Source organism: Rhinolophus sinicus, chromosome 17 (genome assembly GCF_057876585.1).
Source record: "Rhinolophus sinicus isolate RSI-liver-muscle chromosome 17, RSI-T2T, whole genome shotgun sequence".
Lineage (NCBI taxonomy): Eukaryota > Metazoa > Chordata > Mammalia > Chiroptera > Rhinolophidae > Rhinolophus > Rhinolophus sinicus.
Window position 1 is genome coordinate 80,035,743 of NC_142517.1, and position 27,605 is coordinate 80,063,347.

At 34.5% G+C, this 27,605-nt stretch overlaps 1 protein-coding gene across 3 annotated transcripts in view; it reads right to left on the minus strand.

Moving 5' to 3' along the window:
• Window positions 1–5,200: 5,200 nt before the first annotated feature.
• The window catches only part of TBC1D23 (TBC1 domain family member 23), a 53,542-nt gene continuing 31,137 nt past the window's right edge, over window positions 5,201–27,605 (minus strand). For 2 of the 3 annotated variants that reach the window (XM_019756528.3, XM_074332893.2), the window contains 9 exons: window positions 25,691–25,861; window positions 22,435–22,477; window positions 20,295–20,404; window positions 14,846–14,985; window positions 13,485–13,529; window positions 11,292–11,380; window positions 9,161–9,296; window positions 7,699–7,893; window positions 5,201–6,862 (listed from right to left, as the gene is read on the minus strand). In XM_019756528.3, coding sequence (XP_019612087.1) covers window positions 6,781–6,862; window positions 7,699–7,893; window positions 9,161–9,296; window positions 11,292–11,380; window positions 13,485–13,529; window positions 14,846–14,985; window positions 20,295–20,404; window positions 22,435–22,477; window positions 25,691–25,861 — 1,011 coding nt within the window. In that variant the 3' untranslated portion in view covers window positions 5,201–6,780. The remainder of the gene's footprint in view (window positions 6,863–7,698; window positions 7,894–9,160; window positions 9,297–11,291; window positions 11,381–13,484; window positions 13,530–14,845; window positions 14,986–20,294; window positions 20,405–22,434; window positions 22,478–25,690; window positions 25,862–27,605) is intronic. The other variant, XM_019756529.3, reaches the window with a different exon arrangement.

A 27,605-nucleotide genomic window follows, 5' to 3' on the forward strand; every position in this document is an offset into this window, starting at 1 on the left:
CTTATTGTTGAGATTGAAAGTCTTTATATATTCTCAACACAAGTCCTGTTAGATAAGTTTTGTAAGTATCTTTTTCCCCAGTATGTAGCTTCTTTTCATTCTATTAAACGTATTTTTGCAGAGCAAAATGTTTTAAGTCTGATAAAGTCAAATGTATTTTAAAAATTTAATGGATTATACTTTTCAATATCATATCTAAGAAATCTTGGTCTAACCCAAGGTCATGAAAATGTTCCCATTTTCACCTATTAGCTTAATAGGATTAAAATTTATATTTAGCTGTATGATCCATTTTAATTTTTGTATAAGGTATGAGGAACAGGTTGAGGTTTATTCCTTTGTATATGGATATCCAACACCATATGTTGTAATGACTATCCTTTCTCAATTGAATTACTTTTGAAGCTTTGCCAGAAAAAAACACCATTATTTGTATGGGTCTGTTTCAGAACTATGTGTTCTGCACTGATATACTGAAGCTTTATAGTAAATCATAAAATTGGGCAGTGTGAGTTCTCCAAGTTTGTTCTAATTTCTCAAAATTTTTTTGGCTATTGTAGTTCCTTTGCCTTTCTATGTGAACTGTAGAATCAGCTTATCTGTATGAACAAAAAATCGTGCTGGGATTTTGACTGGAGTTAAATTACATCTATAGTTCAATTGGGAAGACCTGACATCTTATGTTATCTTCCAATCCATGAACACAGTATGTTCTCCGTTTATTTAGGTCTTTGATTTCTTCCATAAGCATCTTGTAGTTTTCCGTATATGAATCCTGTGTGTTTTGTTAGATTCATACATAGATATTTCATGTTTTGAACACTGTAAATGGTATTTTTATGAGACTGACGCGCTGCCTGCTGTGCTGTGAGGGCACCTTGTAAATGGTATTTTTTAAAAAGCTTTTGATTTCTAACTGTTCACTGCTAATATATAGATATATAGATGATTTTTGTATGTTGGACATGTATCTTGCAATCTTACTAAAATCACTTAGATAGTAATGTAATGTGTGAATAAGGACAATTTTATTTCTTCCTTTCCAATCTGTAGGTCTTTTATTTCTTTTCCATACCTATTGCACTGGCTAGGACTTCTAGGACGGTGTTGAAGAGAAAAGTGAAAGTAGACATCATTACATGTTACTAGTCTTTGGGGGAAAGCATTCAGTCTTTAATCCTTAAGCCTGACATTAGCTGGAGGTTTTCCATAGAACCCTTATCAGGTTCATGAAGTTTCCTTCTATTTCTAGTCTGCAAAGTATTTGTTCTTTTTCTTTCCTTTTTTTTTTTTTAACACGAATTAACACCTTCACAAAATACCCAAAGAAATAGAAGAGGAGGGAACACTTCCCAACTCATTCTGTGAGGCCTATATTACCCTTATACAAAGCCAAAGACATCACAAGAAAACTACAAACCAATATCCCTTATGAACACAGGGATAAAAATCCTCAATAAAATACTAGCAAACGAGTCCAGCAATACATGAAAAGGATTATACACCATGAACAACAGGGATTTATCCCAGGAAAGAAGGACAGTTTAACATTTAACATGAAAACCAATCCCAATGTAATAAACCTTATTAATAAAGGAGAACAACCGTATGACCATCTCTAGATGCAAAAAAAAATAAAAAAATGTTTTGACAAAATCCAAGACCCTTCATGATAAAAACACTATTATGGACAATGTTTGTGTCCCCCTAAAATTCACATGTTGAAAGCCCTAACCATCATGTGATGGTATTTGGAGATGGGGTCTCTGGGAGGTAGTTAGGGTTAGATAAAATCATGAGGATAGGGCCCTCATGATGGGATTAATTAGTGTTCTTATTTATGAAAGGAAGATCTGTGTGTGTCTGTGTGTGTGTGTGAGAGAGAGAGAGAGAGAGAGAGAGAGAGAGAGAGAGAGAGAGAGAGAGAACAGAAGAAAGGCCAAGTGGAGACACAGCAAGAAGGAGGCCTCCTGGAAGCCAGGAAGAGATCCTCACCAGAACCTGACCATGCAGGCACCCTGATCTTAGACTTTGAGCCTCCAGAACTGTGAGAAAATAAATATCTGTTGGTTAAGCCACTCAGTCTGTGGTATTTTGTTACGGAAGCCTGAGCTGATATACTCAATAAAGTAGGACTAGAACAGAACTTCCTCAGCTTGATAAAGGTCATCTTTGGAAAAGTTGGAGCTAATATCACACTTAATGGTGTAATTCTAAATGCGGTGTTTCCCCGAAAATAAGACCTAGCCGGACCATCAGCTCTAATGTGTCTTTTGGCGCAAAAATTAATATAAGGCCAGGTCTTATTTACTATAATAAGACCAGATCTGTAATAAAGTAAATAATATAATATACCGGATATTATACTAATTTTTGCTCCAAAAGACGCATTAGAGCTGATTGTCCGGCTAGGTCTTATTTTCGGGGAAACAGGGTGCTTTTCTCCCAAGATCAGCACAAGACAAGGGTGTATGCTCTTACCACTTCTATTCAGTGTTGTTCTGTAAACTTTAACCAGGGCCATTATGTAAGAAAAACAAATAAAACTCATCCAGACTGGAAAGAAAGAAGTAAAACTATGATTGTAGATGATAGGATCCTCAATGTAGAAAATACTCATGAATCCCCAGAAAACTGTTAAAATAATTTTTAAAATTCAGCAAGGTTGGAGGATACACAATCCATATACTAAAATGAAATATTTTTCTTTACACTAGCAATGAATGATCTAAAAATGAAATTAAGACAATAATTCCATTTACAATAGCATTAAAAGGAAAAAATACCCTTAGGAATGTATTTAATAAAAGAAGTGTAAGACTTATACACTGCAAAACTACAAAACATTACTGAAAGAAATTAAAGAAGACCTAAATAAATGGAAACACATCCTGTTCAAAGACTGGAAGGCAGTATTGTTAAGATGGCAATATTCCCCAAATTGATTTACAAATTCAATACAATCTCTATCAAAATCCTAGCTACTTTTTTTGCAGAAGCTGATAAGCTAATCTAAAAATTCATATGGAAATGCAAAGGAATAAGAATAACAAGAAACTCAGAAAAAAGTCTTGAAAAAGATCCAAGTTGGGGGATTCACACTTTGCAATTTTAAAAGTTACTACAGAGCTACAGAAATCAAGACAGCGTGGTCCTGGCATAAGAATAGGTTTACAGACCAATGGAATGGACCGATGGAATGAGTGTACAGAAATAGAACTTCAGTTATGGTCCACTGATTTTCATTTCAACAAGGGTGCAAGACTATTCAACATGGAAAAAATAATCTTTTCAAAAGATAATGCTGGGACAACTTGATTATCCACATGCAAAAGAAGAAAGCTGGAACTCGCGTCACACAAAAATTAAGTCAAAAATGAATCAGTAATCTAATTAAAAGAATTAAAACTATAAAACTCTTAAAAGAAAACATAGGAACAATTACTTGCTTAGATAAGACACCAAAAGCACCAAGTGATAAAAGAAAAAATAAATAAACTGGACATACCAAGACTAAAAACTTTTATGGTTTAAAGGACATCATCAAGAATGTGAAAGACAACCCACAGAATGGGAGAAAATGTTAGCAAATCATATATGTGATAAGAGATTTGTATCCAGAATATGTAAAGAACTCTTACAACTCAACAATTAAAAAGAAACCAATTTAAAAAGAAATCTGAATCAACAGTTCCCCAAAGAAGATATAGAAATGGCTAATAGGACAATGAAAAGATACTCAACAGCATTAGTCATTAGGGAAATGCAAATGAAAACCACAAGACAGTTCACATCATAGTATGGTTATAATAAAAAAGACAGACAATAACAGTGTTGGCGAGGAATAGAGAAATTAGAGCCCTCATATATTGCTCCTGAAATGGTAAAGCCCCTATGGAAAAGAGTTTGGAAGTTCCTCCAAAAGTTAAGTGTAGAATTAACATATGACAGAGTAATTCCACTCCTATGAAGACACCCAAAAGAATTGAAAACATGCCAGTACATGAATGTTCAAAGCATAATAGCCAAAAAGTAGAAGCAACCCGAATGTCCATCAATGAATGTATAAATAAAATGTGGTATATCCACACAATGGAGTATTATTCAGCCATAACAATGAAATCCCGATACATGCTACAACACGAATGAAACTTGAAAACATTATACTGAGGGAAAGAAGCCAGACATAAAAGCCATTTCTTGTATGATCCCTTTTATCACGAAATGTCCAGAATATGCTAATCCATAATAAGAAAATAAATTAGCGGTTACCCAGGGCTGGAGGAATGGGGGTAAATGGGAGTAACTACTCATGGGTATGGGATTTCTTTTGGGGTTGATGAAATGTTCTGGAATTAAATAGTGGTGATGGTTGCACAACTCTGTGAATATCCTAAAAACTACTGAATTGTTAATTCAAAAACTACTGAAATGTTCATTATAAACTGAATTGTAGACTTTCAAAGAGTTGAATTTATGATACATGGATTATATTTTAGTAAAGATGTTATTTTTTTTAAAGTTCAAGATGTTAATGGTAAAGTTGAGATACTACTTTCATCACACGTTCTCCTAAGTCAAACTATTAATTAAACATGTTTTGTTAATGGTGGTCAAGTGGTATCAAATCTATGTAGAGCATTCATTTTACACTTAATAAGCAATAATAATTTCCCGGGAGTCAGGGGAGGAGAGGGGATACTTTTCCTTTTCACTCACTCAGTTTCATTGAGCCTTGATTTTCTCAACTTGAAAATACAGAAAATAATACCAACCTCATAATGTTACAACTTCTGCAGTCCTGAGAGTCCAGGAGAGGTGGCTATCCCAGAGTGTTCTAGTTCTGTGGTTAGTGAGCCAGTGAAGGGAGGATGAACTACATGAGTGCCTCATGCAATCTTGACATGTATTTTCATTTAATATTCACGACTAATAACTGTGATGTTAGCATAGATAACAAACTGAAGTTCAAAGAAGTTCAAGGTCAAAATTTACTACATGTGGAATTTCATGTCATCAGTATTAAACTACCTCTTCCCCCCCCACCATGTAGATGAACAGAAATAGTAATCTAATACTTTCAAACCTGAAATCTGAACATTTAAATCCCACTGAAACGATAGCCCTCAATTTTTTTGTATCTATAGAGATTTACAAATGGGAGGGAGGGGAGAAAGAGAGACTGTCATTAAGAACAAAGTTTTGAGCAAACTGTACTGGTTTATTTACAATTGTAATTTATAAACAATAACACAAACATCTTTACATTAATATTATGAAAAAAGCTGCCCATAGCTGAAATGGGGAAAAAATGAGACTTCCAGACATTTCTAAAGGGGGCATCAAGAAAAGGAAAAAATGCAATATAACAGTTGTAGGGAGTGTTATAAATATCAATTATTGCACCAGGTGCAATTTCATGCAAATGTCTTCAACCACTCAAGTAAACTGTTATTATTTAGATATTAGAATATTAAAATTTATTCAACTATGTTTCTTTTTATTCACTTGATTTCCATTAAGTAAATTAAAATAACTGGCTGTAAACAGGGTACATCTAAATAATTCTATCAACCCCTTAGAGATAATCCATTACATTTTAAGACATGGCAGATTGTAAGGATTTGCTACTTGCCAAATAGATTTTACAAGAAGTCATTCCATGGCCTCAAATGTATTCCCAGATTTCTCTTATCTAATGTGTCTAATACAGACCTTGATAAATTAAATTGAGGAAGCTGTAAAATAAAGCAGATCACATTACAGTTTTGTTGTATTAAGAGAATAAAAATAGTTTCAAGCCACTAGAATTTTAGGAAGACAGACAAAAACTAAAGAAGAGAAAGAAATTTCAGAAAGTGATAATAGAAACAACTGTAGTTGATACGGCTCGCTGATTATTTGGCTTTTATTTAAGTGGCATTAGTGTGGTCACAGGCCATAATCTCACTGAGGATAAATCAGTGTGTGCTCAACACCTGTTTTGAAATATCCTAAATCAAATATTCCATTTGTAGTAAGACCAATGACATTTTTACAGATACAATCTGTCCCCAAAATGTTAATTATAAACTTAACATACCTACCTACTTACTATAATGCTTTTAACTGCTTCTTAGAAACCATCAGGATGAAGTTTAGTATCTGAAGCACTTCCTGTTCAAATTATTGGCTAATGATGCAAAGATGATTTAGAAATTGATGTTTCAACATTTCACTAGCTGGACTGAATTTCTGAGTTAGCTGGAATCTTCATTTTATTAAAAATATTTCCCTATTTTTAAGAACAGAAAGAGGCTAATTATTAACCTATTGTAATACTTTTTAGCTTTTGATATTGCTCAGTGGGTAAAACTAAATGTAGCAATTAAAAGGGGTCTCTTCAACTAATTCTATTTTCTAATTTTCAGTGAAGACATTGCAAACATGTATGTGTATGGTTGTTTTTAAACCTGAAAGTGATGTGTGTTCCCTTAAAACAGCTCTTCAAAACAGAACTGTATTCTGCACCCTTAGTTCATAAGGGCACAGGGTCAGTTACTTCAGTCATTTAATAACTGACCTTTATAAGTAACCATTTTACAAAAACAAAAATGCAAAAGAAAATATTTAAAAAATTTTAACTGTCCAGGAGTGATTATAATAATTGATACTTTTTAGACCTGCTATTCAAGCACCCCTGTGAGCAAATGAACGGTCTGCAGTTAGTATTCAGTCAGAAAAGTATGTCCATATTTCTCTTGGTTGCTTTAATTTCTTTTGAAATAATTTTCTTTTATATTAACTTTCCAAAGCATCCAAAACTTTCATGATTTGTTGTTTTATGGCTTTGGTAGCATCTCCTGCATTTGGAATCAAATACCTACAGGAGAAAAAAAAATACACATATATATATTAATATAGTGCTTTCCCTTCAGGACTCAGATGTCACTTCCAATGGGAAGCTTTCTCTGACCTACAAAGCCAGCAGAAATGTCTTCCTATGTACTCCCATTAACTTATATTAACATATACTCAAAAGCATATTTTGAAAGACAGAAAATCTAGATATAAAAGCAAGGTGATTTCTCATAGAGTAGAGCAAGATGGAAGGAACTGCAGGTCAGGAGTTAGGAGGGCTATATTTGGTTCTATCACAAGCTAGGTATAAAGTTCTAGAAGTCATTCAACTCCTCTTGGCTTCACATTTTTATCTGTAAGATTAAAGATGGCTTAGTTTCAAGATCAGAGTGGTATATGGCCTTGTGCTAGTCTATAAACCCTCATTGGTCCATAATGACATGAGGAGCTTATACCAGATTGTAAATTAACTACACCACTCAGCACACTGCTTAATTCACTGACACTTTTTCAAAACAAGAATTATTTGATGAAAGAAAATAAAAAGATAGCCTTACATTCTGAGACAAGCATCTTACTTGACTGCAAACCAGCATTTAGTGCAGCACTGGTATAGATTATTTTTAAAGACCCTTCTGTCAAAAAGCTTATTTAATTACCATATGGAACTTACTGAAATCATGTGCTAATGGTTAAATCACATATGACTAAGGATTTGGAAGAAAAAGCAGCAAAGAATATTAATAAAAGTTCTTCAAGTATCCTATCCCACCAGCTATTTCCCAAAATAGAGAAACAAAATGCATTTAACAATAAACTAATATCAATAATTCAAATATCATCCTAAAAAAATCTTACCTTTCAATTGCCAAGATTTCTATTCCTGAAGCACTGCTGTTTCCATACTTGAAGGTAATTAGCTCAGGATGTTTCTTTTTGGACGTAATTTTAACTACAGAATTTAGTGCTTGTCGAGACTGTATATAAGCCAATCCTTTCCGTGAAAGAATCTCCCTTAAACAGTACATATGTGTTGCAGTAACCAACAAATGGCTTACAAGGAAAAAAAGCGTTAAGAAAGAAAAAAAATAGTTTTTAAAAGGTTATTCAAACAGCTGTTACTTCAACAGCCCCAATTATAAAAAAATGTTAAACTCCAGATGAAATTACTTTTGAGTTAAAAAATACATTGATAAACAAATAAGCTATCTAATAAAAGCTTTTAATTTTCCCTTAGTTGTATGCAAAATTAATGTTTTATGAACAGATAATCCTGTAACTGTTTAAAAGGCATAACACTGTATAATAAAATAAAAAAGCATAATACAATTAAAAATCATTAAACTAATAAATAGATTTTTAGAATCTAGTCTATGTGGCATATGGAATATACCATCTTTTAGACTTTTAACAGTATTGTCTATATTCATAAAATATTCTCATTCAACACACCACACCATATGTCTAGCATCAAAGACTACTATGCAATAGTTGGGCTGCCTTTCGTATTTTAAAATATTCTGTAACTGGATCCTGAAGGCAAAATGGGCAGAGAATTATTAATCCTCCCACACGTGCCTCAGCTCACTTTTTAGATAGTGATAATATTCATACACTTTTGGGTAATACAATAAGACAAATATCAGACAAGTCCAGAATGTGAGACATTCTGCAGAACAATTGGCCTAGATTCAACGGATTCATTCATCATGAAGAAAGGTGGGAAGCGGTGGTGAGGGGAGTCATACTTTGTACACTGGGTGAGACTAAATAGATACAACAGGCAAATGCATTGTGTGAACCGTAACTGGATCCTCGATCAGGGAGAAAAAACAAGGAGTATAAAAGATACGTTAGGGGCATTCTGAAAAACGTGAGCATGGTCTGTACGATGAATGATGTTAGGTTTTAAGGTTTTTAAAGATGTGATAACGCTACTCAAGTTGTGTAGGAGAATGCTCATATTCCTGGAAGATTCACGCTGAAGCATTTAGGGGTAGAACGTTGTATCTGTAAGCTGCCTCTGCATGGTTTGACAAATGGGAAGTGTATGTGTACGTGTGTATTTATATACACACATAAATAGAAAGCTGAGGTAGTGTGAGAAGAAGTTAAAAGCCGGTGAATCTAAGAGAGGCTTATAAAGGTGTGAGATTTTCCAAAATAAAAAAATTACATAAAACATTTTTAAAACTCAAGATATATAATACATATTGACAGAGGGAAATTATATCTTATTGTACTTGGATAAATAAAAGTTCTTCTACTATTAATTTCCTTAAATTTAATTTTACTTCTGAAGAAGACATTTTAAAAGTACCTAGGAAACATGTGTCCATTTTCTTTCACTTCTTTACAAGGAAAATGATGCTTGATATCTGGCTTGTTTATCCAAGTCTGAATGTTTACGACCTCTTTTCTATCATCATCTGACATTGAAGAACTGTCAATTTCATCTATAAAGAATTTAAAGTGTTAAAAGTGGGTATTAGCAACTTTAAAAATGATACATTTCTTAACAGCTTGAAAGGTTTTCCAATAGTATTTTAAACATGAGTTGGAAAAAAAAAAAGTTCTAGTCCTGCTACTATATTTCCTTATGACACTAGTACTAATACGGAAATATTGTTATGAAAAATCACTCTATCCAGTAAGAAAGTCAAGTGCAAATATTGAGAATACAATTTTAAAAGATTAAAGAATCTGAGAAATTTAAACTTTTTTGATTTAGATAACATAACTCTGATCTATGATTAGTTTGTAGAGAGACGGCTGAATTATCCAATAATAAGCACCCATCTTGAGGGCAAAGATGGTGAAGCCCTTTTTCTATTGCTGGTTCCTGATATTAAGGAAAATAACAAAAAATTCATCCTGGGATAAATAAGTAAAAACACTTTTTTTAAAAAATGAAATAAATAGAAAACATTCTAAGTATTTTGTTCTTCTCATTTAAGAAAGGAGAATTATAGTCCATAGGTTAATAATCATAAGTGTTCTTCCCTTGGCTTTTTAAGAAATACTTCAAAACATAAAAAGACAGTAAAAAAAGGAAATCTCATATATACACTTCCAGCTTAAATAAAGAAATGAAGCCCTCATGTATCTCTCCCGATCACATTTCCCTTCCTTCCCCACTCACAAACAGATGATCTGAATTTGGTGTTATCAGTCCCATACTCGTCTTTACTTTCACCATATGTGAATATCCCTAAATAATATAGTGTTTTGTATTTTAAGTAAAATTTATATAAATAGACTATTCAATTGTATTCTTCTATAACTGCTAACCTACTCCCAACATTGTAAAATTTATCCATGCTGATACACATAGCTCGTTTTCTCACTTTCATTACTGTGCAATTTTCCATAGTGTAAATTGTGTGTGTGTGTGTGTGTAAATACATATTTTATTCATCCATTTGCCTCTCCCCTTCGTTAATGAAGAGTTCAGATATTTGGGGAGAGACAGGTAACAGGAAGATGGCAACAAGAGTGTAGGGGGAAAAAAAGGAACATAAGAAACAATTAGAAATAGCACACAGAAAATTGCACGTACCTCAATGCAAGTTTTCTGGAAAGTGATTTTTAAATATGTATTAAGCTAAGAATTTACCCTCTAGATGTATTTGTAAAAGTTCATCTACATATATGTAATAAAAAATATCTGTTGCCATTTGAAACAAACTACCAGTTCAATTGAGGGAAGGCTAATTAAATTATGGTATGCTTATATGACAGCGGTACGTATGTGGGCTGAGATGGAAAACATGCAACATGTATTACTAAGTGGAAAAAAAGTGAGATTTGCAAGTATTTTTTTCTCATTTTGTACATTCATATACTGTTTTTTTTCTCTAACTCAATTCACATATTAACACTATGATTACTTAACCAGGGTAATCTGGGTAATGGGATTATGGACCAAAGAAATAAATTATTTTTTTAAATATAAAGACAACCAACCACACAGAGGATGACAAATTTCCCTGGCACAATATCTCCACCTTGTGGCCCGTTAGGATATTGCCTCCAGTTTCAAAAAGCTCTTTTCAGACGTCTCAGTTTTGGAACTCCCTGAACTTCAGTCCTACGACTCTCAGTCTCCTAGGTGGTGATCAAGGGGAATTAAATCCAATCCCATGGAATTAAATACTATCTCTACACTGATGATTCCCAGATTACCACCAGTTTAGACTTCTCTCCTCTGCTAAAGATGCCTATAATCAACTGCGTCCTCAATACTTCTGCTTGGATTTCTAATGGGCATAATTTAAGATGTCTAAAATCAAACTCGTAATAAAAAACCACACCCTCTACAATCTCCTCTACAGAATCTTGTGTCTTTTTTCTTTTTTTTAAAGCAGTTGTTCACTACTCCCAGAATAATCTCTGTAATCACTCCTCGTACCCGGGGAAAGCAGTTTATATATTTAAGTGTATTACTACACCTGTATCATATTCTTCTTCATCGCCAATGCTGAACACAGGCTTTACACCACGGTAAGGCTTGCCCACTCTGTCACTGCTGCTCACATGCCTATATTCAAAGAATTTTAGGGGGGAAATCATCACTTAAGAAGTTACCAAAGATTTTCACCAAGTATCATTTGAATATCCAAACAAAATGTAAATGTTCTTTGCCCACATACTACTCAGTCTTAGGATAGCTATGTTAAGGAAATTGAAACGAGGTAAGGAAATATGTTAGTAAAAGTGACTTGGTAGGATGAATACTTTCAAATCTGTAAAAATTAAATTTGAAACAATTTTAATATTCATATTAAAATCAATGCTTCGATCTGTGTGGCCTTAGGAAAGTTATTTAACCTTGCTGTGCTTCTGTTTCCTCATCTGTAAAATGGTAATAAAAATGCATCTACCATTCACAATTAATGTTAAGAATTAAGTCAGTTAATATTCTGTAAACCTCTTAGAACAATGCCTGGCATATAGCAAGTGCTACATACGTGTTTGTTAGACAATATAGATTATGGAACCAAATATGCAAATTATGGTAGGAGTGCTTAAGGCTTCTCATATAGGTGCAAATGTCTTAAGATTTTCCTCCCATTTTTTATTACTGTTACTTTTGTTTCAATAGACACTAACATTCTACTTCTTTTACGAAAGTGTAAATAAGCCATGAAAATAAATCTGCCTTTCTTCTTCAAGTGGAAGATGCATAAAGGACATGTAAACTAAGTTGATTAGCTCTGCAGGAAGTATGACCTCTTTTTAATATAAAAATTTAATCTCATTACTTTTCAGGTAATCTCAAATAAGCCAACAAGTAAAATTAAAATATTTTAACAAAAAACTATGTGTTTCTGGGGAAATAGCATTGTATTATTTGTAGGGTAAGGTTCAGTCAAGAATATCTACTATGAAGAAAAACTGTGGCTTTTTTTTTCTTTGTCATGTATCAAGAGATAGTCCAAAGTTGGAAAAAGAAAAATCAAGTTACATGTCTTTACTGAAGACTTAGCATTCAATTTTTCCAGAAGATGGAGATCAAATATGTATTTTAAATAATTTCTTTATATATTTCATCAATAGAAACCTTATCACAACCTAATCTCATTGAAATAGGTTTAAATGTTTACTTCTCCCATAACAACATTCCTCAATAGAAAACCAGTGAGAGTTGAGTGTATAACTAGATACTCTGAGAATTACGAGTATGAGTTAGGTTAATCAATACATAGCTTCAAGTTTAAGTTGAAATCATAAAATAGTTTGATTTTGTTAAAATATATCTAATGTAAAATTATCCTGTAAACCATCAAATGATGCTTGTTATTATTCCAAAGCTTAACTTACATTCAAAGTATAACTAGATTTTCTTTTAAGATGTTCATAGGTATTGCTGTAATTGATATTCTAATTCAAACCGCAAAAAAATTCTGTGAGTGTAAAAACTGTAAAACCATAAAGAAGTATTAAGTAAGTAAAGTTATTTTGCTCATCCTAATTTTAGATCTTTTCAAACTGATGGAATCTAATGACAAGCACCCCATCTTATTGGGGGCAGAGAAGAGATGGATTACATATTAACATGTTCACCATGACCTAATTTCTTTATGAAAACCAAAGGTAGAACTCCAGGACCGTGGTCCTTTGGATCCAATTTATGTATCAACTCACCAACTGAAATACATATATCTTATTAAGAAAAATCTAAAAATATTATAAAATTATGTAACAAAAAATTTGAACGATGAACTGTGCCTTTTTTCAGGTACTATCACTTTCTCCACTGTTAGGGCAAGAGATGGAAGTAAATGATCTCCAAAGCTAATACCCTATCAACTCTACATATTTTCTTTGTTTCACCTTCCTCTGTATCAAAATAAAAGCTGCAGGCTTTATGAAGTTCTTAGATTTAAATGTACTTGATTTTCACCTGAGGAATGGGAGGTATAAAGCAGCATGCAAGAAAAAAAAGTGTTGTAATGATCAAAGCAAAAAACAAAAAGAAAAAGAGATCAGTATCACACAGTCCTAAAAGCAGAATGAGAAATGTTTAGCATTTGAAACAGCTACATGAAATTTTATTCAAGACAGCATGAGGCTTATAGACAGCATGAAGCATGCTGAAGGAAAAGGATGGTCCAACAAAACTGCTCTACTCATTGGCTTACCGCTCTGTACATGTTCTGTCTGGCCAAGGAAGATTGAAAGACATTCTATAGCAAATTGAGGCAGAGGACAGAACAAAATGATTATAAAAAAACACAACAGCTTTAAAACAAAAATATAGTATAATCAGTTTTTCTAACCCAGAGCATACATTGTAAAGAAAATGTTTTGATCATCCCAAGTACAAAGAAAAATGAAAAAAAGCCAGTTTCAAGTGACTCTTTAACAGACAATAGTCTTTTCAATTTAGAGTTATCATTAGTTTATTTTAAAGTAAAATTAATGCATTTTAAAATACAATTTTAAATGTTCATGCTACAATATGCAGCAATAATAGTATTCTAATTCAGAATGTACTACCTAAAAGTACAAAGGTTAGGCTTTGGAGCAGACATATATTTTAATGAGCAAAAAAGATCTTTTTATTAAAAGCTTGATATTATGATTTCCTATTATTTATCAGCTGGCCATTTTAGACAAGATACGATTTTTTGGATTGGTGAAAATAACCTATTCTCTTCTTTACTATTTACAAAATGGGGAAAAAATGTACTAAAAAAAAGTGACATATAATATATTCCTGTATTTAGTTCTTCAAGACAAATGTTTCAACTTTTCTAGGATACTGCAAGTAAAACATGAGAGTGAAATTAAATACTATAACACATTTTCAAGATCAGGCTTGCTTAGAAAACAAATTCTGTACTGAGTTATTAGGTTAGCTTTGACCTCTAGGAACAAGAAACATCAAGTAGACTAACGTTTGGAGAAAAAAAAAAAGCGTGCACTCACAGTTCCAGCAAGAAACAATATGGCAGATATTCTTAAACTTACTTATTATTTGTTAGCTGTGTCCTTCATTTGTAATTCATGGGAAAACAGGGGTTGCTTATATTCTGTGAACAAAATTCTATGAAGATCTGACCTCTTAAACTTAAGAAAATGGGTTTCTGCCTTTTTAGCATGACCAAATTATCTAGATTTTAAATCCCTGTAGCAGAAGAGGTACCTGCTGTGAGATACTGCATTAAGACGATTCCCATCCATTTAATGTGTTGGAAACAGGTACCATATGAAGTGTAACACATACAATGGCATTTAAATATTTTGTAACGAATGACATGAAGGGGCAGAATCATTATTTGCATCTTATTCTGAGCAGTGGGACAAAAGAAAGCAATCTGTAGACAAATTTTACAGCAATAAAGGACATCTCTGCAATTATAATGAAAACTAGAACCATCTAACAGAAAAATGTACTTTATGATCCTTTTCTAGAACACATTCAACTAACATTTACTCTAAGATATTTTTCTTTAGTTTTAATTACTCATCATAAACTCATACCATATAAGCAACTCACCGGTCCACAGGAGTTGATGTATTCTCAATAAAACTGATCACTTTTTCCCTGACGTTAACGGATTTTGTCTTTAAAGCAATAGTCATTTTATTTACTAGTGATTTCATTCCTCTATCATTTGAGCCATTAGAACATTCACCCTGAAAAAAAATAAAAAGAACTTACTAAAGAACTGCTCTCCAAAAGATTAGCAGATACACTCCTGCTAAATGTTGTCTAGATGTTATGGACACTATTGTTTCCCTCCTCCTCCCCTAAATTCATTTGTTAAAGTCCAAACTCCCAGTACATGTCAGAAAGTGACTGTATGCTAACCATCATGTGACCCTTCATCGAGTTGTAGTCTTTTTGCTGGTGGAAAGACTGCCTATCTGAAATTGATGGCTGCTGACTCATCAGGGTGACGACGGCTGAAGGCTGGGGCTACTGTGGCAATTTCCTAAAATAAGATAACAATGAAGTTTGTTTGCCACATGGACTGACTCTCCTTTCACGAACAATTTCTCTGTAGCATGCGATGCTGTTTGAAAGCATTTTACCCACAGCAGAACTTCTTTCAAAATTGGAGTCAATCCTCTCAAACTCTGCCACTGGTTTATCAACCAAGTTTATATACTATTCTAAAACCTTTATTGTCATTTCAACAATCTGCAGAGCATCTTCACCAGGAGTAGATTCCATCTCAATAAACCACTTTCTTTGCTCACCCACAAGAAGCAACTCCTCACTCATTACTTTTATGAGACTGCAGCAATTCAGTCGTATCTTCAGGCTCCACTTCTCATTCTAGTTCTCTTGCTATTTCCCCAAAACATCTGCAAGTACTTCTTCCACGGAACTCCTGAACCCCTCAAAAGTTATCCATGAGAGTTGGAATTAGCTTCTTCCAAACTCCTGTTAATGTTGATACAGTGGTACCTTGGTTTTCAAACGTAATCCGTTCCGGAAGACAGTTCGAGTTCTGAAACGTTCAAAACCCGAGGCACGGTTTCCCCATAGAAAGTAATGCAAAATGGATTAATTCGTTCCAGGCCTTAAAATCAACCCCTAAAACAGCAATTTAGCATGAATTTTACTATCTAATGATACCATAGATCCATAAAATTTACGGCGTTCGTAAACCAAAATGTTCGCCAACAGAGATATTCAAAAACAGAGGTACTACTGTATTTTGATCTCTTCTCGTGAATCACAAATGTTCTTAATGGCATCTAGAATGGTGAATACTTTCCCGGAGGTTTTCAAATTACTTTGCCCAGACCCATCAGAGGAATCACTACCTATGGCAGCTATAGTCTTATGAAGTGTATTTCTTTTTTTTTAACTTTTTTTTATTAGTTTCAGGTACGCAAAACAATGTAAAAGTTAGACATTTATCATTTATATCCCTCACACAGTGACAACCCCCCTCCCCCCATCCACTACCCCTCTGATATTTCACACAGCCATTACATTTCCACTGCCTCATTTCCTAATGCTGTACTCTGCTTCTTGTAACTATATATATGTATAACATTGTAGTTGACATTCATTATTCTTCAGCTTCAGCTTCAGGTGTACAGTACAGAGATCAGGCATCTACATCATCCCTGAGGTGGTCTCCCTAATGAGACAAGTGTCCATCGGATACCCTACAAAATCTTTACATTATTCATTACATTCCCAAATTGACTTTCGTATCCCCGTGGCCATCTTGTGGTTACTGACTGTGCTTTCTAATCCCCTCACCTTCCCCCTTATCCCCCCCCCCATCTAGCAACCCTCAGTTTTTCCTCTATGTTTCTGAGATTGTTTCTGATTAGTTCGTTCATTTATTCTTTCCTTTAGATTCCACATATAAGTGAGATCATATGGTATTTGTCTTTCTCTGTCTGACTTATTTCACTTAACATAATGTTCTCTAGGTCCATCCATATCGTTGCAAATGGTAACATTTCATTCTTCTTTATGGCTGTGTAATACTCCATTGTATAAATGTCCCACAGTTTCTTAATCCAGTCATCTACCAATGGGCATTTCGGTTGTTTCCCTGTCTTGGCTATTGGGAATAGTGCTGCAATAAACATAGGGGTGCATAAATTTTTTTGAATTAGAGTTTTGGATTTCTCCAGATAGATACCTAGGAGTGGAATTGCTGGGTCATAAGGTAGTTCCATTTTCAGATTTTGAGATACCTCCATACTGTTTTCCATAGTGGCTGCACCAATCTGCAATCCCACCAACAGTGCACAAGGGTTCCCTTTTCTCCACCTCCTCACCAGCACTTATTGTTTGTTGATTTACTGATGATGGCCATTCTGACCAGAGTGAGGTGGTATCTCATTGTGGTTTTTATTTGCATTTCTCTAATGATTAGTGAGTTTGAGCATTTTTTCATTTGTCTGTTTGCCATCTGTATGTTCTTTTTAGAAAAATGTCTCTTCATGTCCTCTGCCCATTTTTTAAGTAGGTTGTTTGTTTTTTTGGAGTTGAGTGTTTTATAAATTTGGGATATATCATTGGATGTATCACTGGCAAATATCTTCTCCCATTCAATAGGATCCCTTTTTGTTTTATTGATGGTTTCCTTTGCTGTGAAAAAACTTTTTAGTTTGATGTAATCCCACGTTTATTTTTTCTCTTAATGAAGTATATTTCTTAAATAATATGACTTCAAAGTCGAAATTACTCCTTGATCCATAGGCTGCAGAATGGAGGTTGTGTTAGCAGGCATGAAAACATTAATCTCATTGTACATCTCCATCAGAGCTCGTGGGTGACCAGGAGCATTGTCAGTGAGCAGGAATATTTTGAAAGGAATCTTTTTTGTGAGCAGTACATCTCAACGTGGGCTTAAAACATTCAGTAAAGCTAGCTACACACAAATGTGCTGTCATCCAGGCTTCGTTGTTCCATTTGTCGGGCACAGACAGAGCACATTTGGCATACTTCTTAAAGGTCCTAGGATTTTCAGAACAGTAAATGATCACTGGCTTCAACTTCAAGTCACCAGCTCATTAGCCCCCAACAAGAAAGTCATCCTATGCTTCGAAGCTTTGAAGCCAGGCACTGATTTCTCTCCAGCTACGAAAAGTCCAAGAAGGCATCTTCTTCCAATATAAGGCTGTTTCATCTACATTGAAAATCTGTTGTTTAGTGTAACCACCTTCATGAATTATCTTAGCTGGATCTTCTGGATAATTTGCCGCAGCTTCTACATCAACACTTGCTGCTTTCCCTGCACTTCTATGTTAAGGAGACGGCTTCTTTCCTTAAATCTCATGAAACAACCTCTGCTGGCTTCAGTTTCTTCTGCAGCTTCCTCATCTCTCTCAGCCTTCACGGAATTGAAGAGAGTTAAGACCTTGCTCTGGATTAGGCTTTGGCATAAGGGAATGTTGTGGCTGATCTGATTTTCTATCCGGACCACTAACGCTTTCTCCACAAGACTGTTGCACTTTCTTATCATTCACATGCTCACTGGACTGTCACTTTTAATTTCCTTCAAGAACTTTTCCTTTGCATTCGCAACTTGGCTAACTGTTGGAAGTGGTCTTGCTTTCAGCTTAGCCCAGCTTTCAATATGCCCTTCTCACTAATCATAATCATTTCTAGCTTTGATTTAAAGTGAGAAACATGAGACCCTTTCACTTGAATACTTAGAAGCCACTGTTGGGTGATTAACTGGCCTAATTTCAACTTGTTGTGTCTCAGGGAATAGAGAGGCACAAGGAGGGAGGGAGAGAGCGAGGGAAGGAGGGAGAGGGAGGGAGAGAGAAAGGAGAGGGGGAGAGGGAGAGGTAGAGGAAGGGAGAGGGGGAGAGAGAGAGAGATAGAGAGAGAGAGTCATTAACAACACAAAAAAACCATGTTTCTGTTTCCATACTCAAATTCAAAACCAAATTATAATGAATATGGAAATTCTTTGGTACTTTTGAATATAACCATCTTTAAGAGAGTTTCTTTACCAGCCTCAATCAATGTTTTTTAAACACTGACTGAGGTTGGTAAAGAAGATAAAAACTTCAATGGAATATCCAATGCTATAGGTGGTTAACAAAAATTACAATAATATTTTCTGGAGGGCAATTTAATAAATGCGGAATTCTAAAGATATTGTTAAGTAATCTTTTGATCAAGTTATTTTACCTCTAGGACTAAATAATCATGACATATGCAAATAAATATATTACTACAAAAATTAATTGCAGTAGTGTTTATAACAGAAAAAAACTGGAAGCAATGTACATATTCAACAATTGGGGACTAACTGAATAAATTGTAATATATCACGTTGGAATACTATTTAGTTATTAAAATTGAAAATGGCAAATGTTTATTAAACAGTGGTCTCACTTGAAGAACTCTTAGATACCTAGATGATCACGTTGAAAATTTAATTTTCAGAGAAGCCTTATCTGCTGATTATTTGACCAATGATTTCCTTTACTTACATGGTTGAAGATGAACCTCACGTAATACATCTAATGAGTTACAATTTTATAACTACCATTACATAGGTAAGTGGCAGGTACTACACTTTTCATTTGGCCACTTCATTCTCACGTCATCCTTATGAGGAAGAGTCCATTATTACCATCCATCTTGCACAGATGAAGAAACTAGGGCTGAAAAGATTTTACTGAAGATCACGAAGAAAATAAGGGGTACAGATAAAACCTGAATACTCAGGTATGTCCGACCTATAAGCCCAAGTTAGTAACCATGACCATAACTCTGTCCTGCAGTTTTCCTTCTATTCCTGTTTTAAAGAATAATCATTAGGTATTCCTGCTACTTGTTAAGAAAATGATTTAATGACATCTAATTCAACTGACATGAAATACTGAAAAAATACTAGAGACTTATTGCCCAAATATTTCCAAAGTGTAAGAGAAAAATGGAGTTATCCACTATAGCAATATCCTGCAGTAACGTACATCTCAATAACTAAAAATTAAATATACTGGGATTGGCAGTCAGTTCCTGTCTTCCTCTGCCTGGCCCATTCTCAAATATGGGGAACTAAAGTTTTAATCATGTAAGTTTGCGGTGGGGAGGAGTACAGATATGGTATGCGGGAGATGCGGACCATAAGCCTCAGTATTATCCTGGCCCAAACTAACTGGGAGATTTCTAGAACTGGCTTACTTCAGAATGCCAGCTAGTCAGAGAACTCAGAATTATCTCCATTCATATTTAAGCTGCGCAGAAAACTGTCACTAGGTGATACCAAACTGCAGTTGGACAGGGAAAAATCTGAATGTAGGTGAACCTCCAGAATTCCTGGCTAGTTTAGCTTTGTGACAGGCCTGCTACAATATTTCATTAACCTCACAAAAATATGACTCATTACTGTATGTGTCTGAAATATTTTGACTCCATTTCTGTTATGGTGGGGGTTTAGTAGTTAACCACCTTTTCTGGGCATTTATCTCAATCTGGTGATGTACTGGACACATACACTTACATCAACAGAAGAATTGATACTGCTCCTTGAGCCTGAGGTACTAGCAATCCAATGGCCATATCCATTTTCTGGTCCATCCACATTAATGTCTGCCAAGTGCTGCTGCAATGCTTAAGATAAACAAAAAAGGACATATCAACCCCTTTTGGAAAGATTCATTACCAGAGAAGCATAATAAATATGTCATAGCTGAATCTGAAAAAGGATCCACAGATATGATCACAGGTATTTCTGCACCTCTGAAAAGGAGTAAAGGACTCCAGTCTACATAAAGCCTTCCTCTTCTCCTTTCTTCTAAAGCCTTCTGTACACATGTAACTTTTTGGAATTAACCCAAAGGGTGACAATAACTGTATACATAGGCTGGATGTTTTCTTCTTTGGAAGGTAATCTTTCAAGTATTGATAGAGCTCAGCAACATTTTTATAACATAAAAGATTAACAGAAAACTTATGGTGGTTTTTGTTTTATCATAAGGACACATTAAACTTGGCCATAATAAAAAAGCAGTCTTAGCTATGCATTAACTGCTATGGAAAGAGGTTATTCTTGGAAAAGAAATAACTCATAGTTTAGAAAAAAGTTTCTAAAATCTACATTATACTATACAAAAATGCTTTTCAGACACTTTTGAGAACAAGCATAGTGACCAAGTTTTGAATCATATTATCAGAATTCCTAACAAATAACACTGGGCCTAAGGCCAACACTTGCTTAACACTATTCATTAAAACAATACCTTTTGTAGATCACTCTGTGTATGAGTCTCAAAGGTAGTTAATTATCAGTTCATAATGTATAGGAGATAATCATAATCACTGCTAATATTAAAATCTACAAAGACCAAGAGGAACTAGGTCCTAATCTACCAAAAATCCTAAATTATAACATAATAAGATTATATTAACTCAGAACTTAATTCTTATAAGACTCCCATGATTCAAACTACAGACTCTATTACCTTCAACAAATGTTAATTTGATTTTATTATTAATTTTTCCCAGTGTTTCCAGGTCAATATTTTTATGACATATCTTTTCTTAATGTAAAACAAGCTTTTTATGTTTTAATTGAAATATATTTGACATACCCTGTTTCCCCGAAAATGAGACCTGGCTGGACAATCAGCTCTAATGCATCTTTTGGAGCAAAAATTATATATATTATATAAGACCCGGTCTTATAGTATAGTATAATATTATATTAATTTTTGCTCCAAAAGATGTATTAGAGCTAACTGTCCGGCTAGGTCTTATTTTCAGGGAAACAAGGTATTGACATTGTATAAATTTAAAGTATGCAACATGTTGATCTGATACATTTATATGTTGTAATATGATTACCATTATCGAGATAGCACCTATTTCACATCACATAATTACCATTTCTTTTTTGTGGTGGAATTAATTAAGATCTAGTCTCTTCACAAGTTTGATGATTACAATAAATACCTTTGTCCATATTCACTATCCTGTGCATTAGTACCCCGGGACTAATTATTTACCAGTTGCAAGTTTGTACCCTTAAATAACATCTCTTGTAAAAAATAAAAACTCTTTTTTAAATTCTTATTACCCTGCCCTAATCCTTCATAAATTCTCAAATATTTGACTGCAGAGATTTTGTCAATTATTTTACTATCCTGGATTACCAGATATTAGTCTACAGATTTGGAAACATCAGCTTTATTTGTTTTATTCCATTGAGCCAATATGTATTCAGCAGCTAATACCTTTAAGTAGTTCAAAAATAAAAACAAAACAAACAAAAAAAGCAAAAGTAGGAAGGGTATACAGTGAAAAGTCTTCCTCCTATTCATTTCCCAGTCCTATCTATCCCTTCTCCATAGAGGCAAATCATGTGGGCAGTTTTTCATACATCTTTACAAAAAATTTTTTTGCAAATACAAGCTAATTAAACACACTTATTTACACAGTCTTCCATTAAATATTCACTCATTTCAATGGCCTACTGTGTGTGTTATCTATATGTCCTGCTGGCTTTGCCTTTTTTGAAAATACTGAATACCTAAAGAAAGAGTATACCCATTAATTAATTTGGTCACTACTAATCAGCTGTCATGATAATATAATTTTCTCTGCAAAGAGGAGGTAAAGGGATTAATAAATTGAAATCTTACCCATGAATCCTCCACTGGCAATGCTCACATATTCTTTGCTTTTCTGTAATGGAAAATGAAATTTAAATTCCAAAATGCAGTTTAATTAAAACTTCTGATAATTCTATAAACACTAACAAATGTAATATAAGGTTATATGTTAAATTTCTGGACTTTTTCTTTTCTTTGACATTTTGGACTTTGGCACAGAAAGGTATATATGAGTACATTTACCTTGTATATTTTAAGGTCTGGTGTTTGGGTGGGAAGAAAGGAATGACTTCCTAGCTATTAACAAGACTAATTTTATTTGTATTTTAGTTCCAATCCTGCAAACCAGAGTCAAACCAAAATCAGTTAAATTGTATTTTTGGGTGTAATTAGAGTGGTTTTTAAGTTTTCAAAATATTTTCTGTCCTTTATAAAAAGGAAATATAAAAGCAAGTATTACAGCTAATTATGAAATGACAGAATGTTACCATTTTACAAACTACTAAAAATTAATAGATATAAGCAATGATAAACAATGAGACACAAAAAAAGAAAGATATCTGGGCAGTATTTTCCTCCTGATGGAAGTATACACAACCCAGGACCTCCTATTTCCCCCAAATGTAATCTGATCAAGTCTCTAGATCTAATTTAATTATCAGTTTATATTGAAAACACCAGGAACAGAACTTGATAAACGATACCATGAGATTGCAATCAGCAAAATCCAGAATGTGGGAAACTCTACAAGACAAAGTAACCAGTTTTTTTTTTTTTCAACAAATACATTCAAGGAAAAGAAAAAATCAGGAAAGAGAACCTATAAATCTATAAAATAAAAAAGGGGCGCCTGGTCAGCTCAGTTGGTTAGAGTGCAGTGCTCTTAACAACAAGGCTACTAGTTCGATTCCCACATGGGCCACTGTGAGATGCACCCTCCACAACTAGATTGAAACAATTACTTGACTTAGAGCTGATGGGTCCTGGAAAAACACACTTAAGATAAATAAAAAGTTAAAAAAAAAAAAGACTTAAAAAAGATATCAACCAAGTGCAATATCTTGTTTTGGATCCTGGAAAAGTCAGGGAAACCTGAATACTAGCTAGATTTTTATTTTGTTATAGATTTTTTTTTGTTAAAATAAGGTATTATTTTGATAATGTGTTTACGTCTTTATAAGGAGTTTATAGGGTTCAATTCTCCCTACTTTTAAATTTGTTTGAAATGACAAAAATTGGGGAAAAATATTTCTAAAACCACATCTAGACCTGAATTACAAAATTCACAATATTCCAAATTTTTACCACCTGACAGCCTTCACAATATATAACTTACACTAGAGCATTTTTAGACTAGGCCAATTAAATTTATAAGTAAAATGAGTTTGAGTCACTATTTTTGTTATTCTGTAATTATTTTTAAAAAGATTTTATTGGGGAAGGGGAACAGGACTTTATTGGGGAACAGTGTGTACTCCAGGACTTTTCCAAGTCAAGTTGTTGTCCTTTCAGTCTTAGATGTGGAGGGCGCAGCTCAGCCCCAGGTCCAGTTGCCATTGTTAGTTGCAGGGTGTGCAGCCCACCATCCCTTCTGGGAGTCCATCCAGCAACCGGGTGGTGGAGAGGACGGGCTCCAACCAACTGAGCCGTCTGGCCACCAGGGAGCTGAGCGACAGCTCATTGACTTCATTCTAGTTGCGGAGGGCGCAGCTCGCTGGCCCATGTGGGAATTGAACTGGCAGCTCCGTTGCCCAGAGCTCACGCTCCAACCAACTGAGCCACCCATCTGCCCCAATTTTTTAAATCTTTCCTTTAATATGTATGGTATAAAATTATCTTACAGTCCCTCTCCCAAATACCTGTTCCTGCTCTCATTTTGTCTTTCAAAGATTTTGTCCTTTAATTTTCTCAAATAAGATTTCCAGTAAAATACAGCACGAATAGAAATGGACCCAATTGAATGGCTTGTGCAACACCATGCCTATCGTCTTCCTGATTCCATAGTTCAGAGTCATAGAAAATGTACTTGAATGTACAAACTACCAAAGAATACTTAATAAACAACTATTTTTATAAAGAGTGAGCTATCAAATAGACAGCGTGTGCGCATATTGTATTTGTTAATAAAACCATAAAATTCTGCCAAAAAAACAATAAAGAGCGAGCCATCACCAAATGAGGCTTTGTAGAGAAGAGGAACAGAGTACATAAAATCACTAATACAGATAGACTGGTTATACCAAAGACAACATTCAAACACACACAAAAAGGAGGCTAAGTGTCATATACTTATTCAATTTCAAAATAAAGATATTAAAATGAATTATACAGCTACTATAAAAAGTACCAGGGCATAAAAAAGAATCAAATCAATGCAACAGAAATCAATGCAATCCAGAAATAGATGCTGATTACTAATAACTACCAGGGATCTTAATAGAGAAATTCAGTGTATTTAAAAGATGGTATTTCAAATTGATAGCACAACTGGTTAGCTAGCTGGAAAAAAAATTTTTCTTGACTCCTACCTCACTTCTTAGACACAAAAACATTCAGATGGCTCAAGACTTAAACATAAAAAATAAACCAGATGAGCAAGCAAGAAAAATCTGGGGGGGGGGGGGGGGGTCGGCCCGGTGGCTCAGGCGGTTAGAGCTCCGTGCTCCTAACTCCGAAGGATGCTGGTTCAATTCCCACATGGGCCAGTGGGCTCTCAACCACAAGGTTGCCAGTTCAATTCCTCGACTCCCGCAAGGGGTGGTGGGCAGCGCCCCCTGCAACTAAAATTGAACATGGCACCTTGAGCTGAGCTGCCGCTGAGCTCCCGGATGGCTCAGTTGGTTGGAGCCTGTCCTCTCAACCACAAGGTTGCCAGTTTGACTCCCGCAAGGGATGGTGGGCTGTGCCCCCTGCAACTAGCAAAGGCAACTGAACCTGGAGCTGAGCTGCGCCCTCCACAACTAAGACTGAAAGAACAACAACTTGAAGCTGAACAGAACACTCCACAACTAAGATTGAAAGGACAACAACTTGACTTGGAGAAAAGTCCTGGAAGTGCACACTGTTCCCCAATAAAGTCCTGCTTCCCTTCCCCAATAAAAAAAAAAAAAAAAAAAGAAAAAGAAAAATCTGAGGGAAAAGACCTTTCTTGGCAAGACACAAAATCAATGCTATAAAGAAAGAATACAGATAAATTTGACACTGTAGATAAGAGCACAACAGCTATGAGAATTTCTTAAAGGTGAAAGCAGCAACAAAGCAAAACTGCAGTAACCTGCCATCATACCTGTAGGAAGTGCGCCAGGACCATGTTCATATACATGTCTTCTTCCTCTCGGCCACTGCCCATGAAGCACAGGTGCTCACCGCCAGCGATGGAGCCAGACTCGATGGACTGCTTCTGTGCTTCCAGCAAGGATTTTACTGACTGGGCAAACTCGGATGGATTCTGAAGCATCTAGATAATTAAAAAAAAAAATTAAAACGTGCTAAGCCTTGTTTTACAAACATTTGCAAAACCTGAAATATTTTTCCAGGGGGAAAAAAAAACCAAAAAAGCATTTAAATATCCACCATGAAAACAAATGAAAAAGAAAAGGCTCTTATAAATAAAACCTCTGGGATAAGAAAAAAGAAATATACCTATAATACATTAGAACAAAAGTTGAAACTATAATTAAAAAATAAAGTTGAAAAGTCACAAAGATTAAACTATGCAAAGAAAACATTCTATTAGAAAACACTTGTGGTTATTATTTATTAAACAGTAAGCTATGGTGTCCTTATATCAGGACAAGAAAAGTTTCACACTGAGTGCAAGAGTCCATGACTAAAAACACTACATCAAAAACAAGCTTTATTTTTTATTTCCACTTACATGGCAAACCATGTATTTCTCAGACAGTCAGAAATAGCAGAAGCAGCCTTTTATTTATCATCACTACTCTAGGTACTAGAGATAAAACGATGAAAAATTAATTTCTTACCCTTAAGGAAAAAAGTATGCCAACAACTACAAAAATTTGTTAAAACTGCTATACTGAGGCTAGATAAAAAAAAGCACAATGAAAATCCAATAGGAAAAAAAGGACAAACCATAGAAGTAATTTGTAAACAAACAAAAAAAATTAAACAGCACACTCACAAAAAGATGCCCGGCATCACTAATAGTTACCACTGTTTCTTACCCATCATTCTTGTAAAATAAAAAATTGGTAATGTCTAATAATGCTGATGGTATAAAACAATTATTCTCATTTACAGTTGTAAAGTGTAAGCTGGTTCAGCCTTTTTAAAGGGCAATGTGGCAGTCTCTAGTAACATTTTTACACCCACACCCCTCAACCCAGTAATTCTACTTTTAGGAGTCTATTTTACAGAAATATTTGTACAACTTCACAATGTATGTATAAGGATGTTAACTGTGGCATTGTTTATTATAAGAAAACTGAAAACAACCCTAATGTATGGCAAGCAAGTCAACTGTACAGCAAACAAACAATAAATTATGGTATATCTGTACCACAGACCATTATACAGCCATTAAAAAGAATGTATTTAAATGGAAAGATTTCCAAGAAACTGTTAAGCGAAAAAAACAAGTGAACTGCCAAGTGAAAAAGCAAGTAAAAAAAAAAGTGAACAAGAAACGTGTAGATACATTTTAAAGGTCTGGAAGATTAAACAAGCTGTTAATAATAGTTAACTCTGGAGATTCTCTTTGAATTTCTTTTTTAAATTCAAGTATTCAGGAATCACTTCAGTAAAATGTTAAAATAAGCATGAAAGGTGGACCATCTGAGTTTTCCTAGATGAATCAAGGAAGAGAAAGGCGCAGAGTTCACTATCAGGGCGCAAACAAGCTAGGAGTGCCTCTTCTACAGCGCCCAATTCTCTGGGTTGTTTCACCTTTGCTTTCCCTGAGTTTCCTCTCAACACCACCTAGGCCCTTCTCTACATGCCTTTCAGCCTCAGCGACAACTTTGTCAGACAAGTTGGGAAGAGGGTAGACTGCATTGTCAAGAAAATAAGTTACTCCTTTTTTCTGTCTTCCCCATCCCTGAGGTTCTAATAATTCCAGAACGGCTTAAATGATGCCAGTCCTAGTTCTACCAACTGCTCTAAGCCTCTCTGACAATATTTAATTATTTACTTCATCCATTTCGTCAATTAAAGTGACCCAAAGATAGCAATTTTAACAA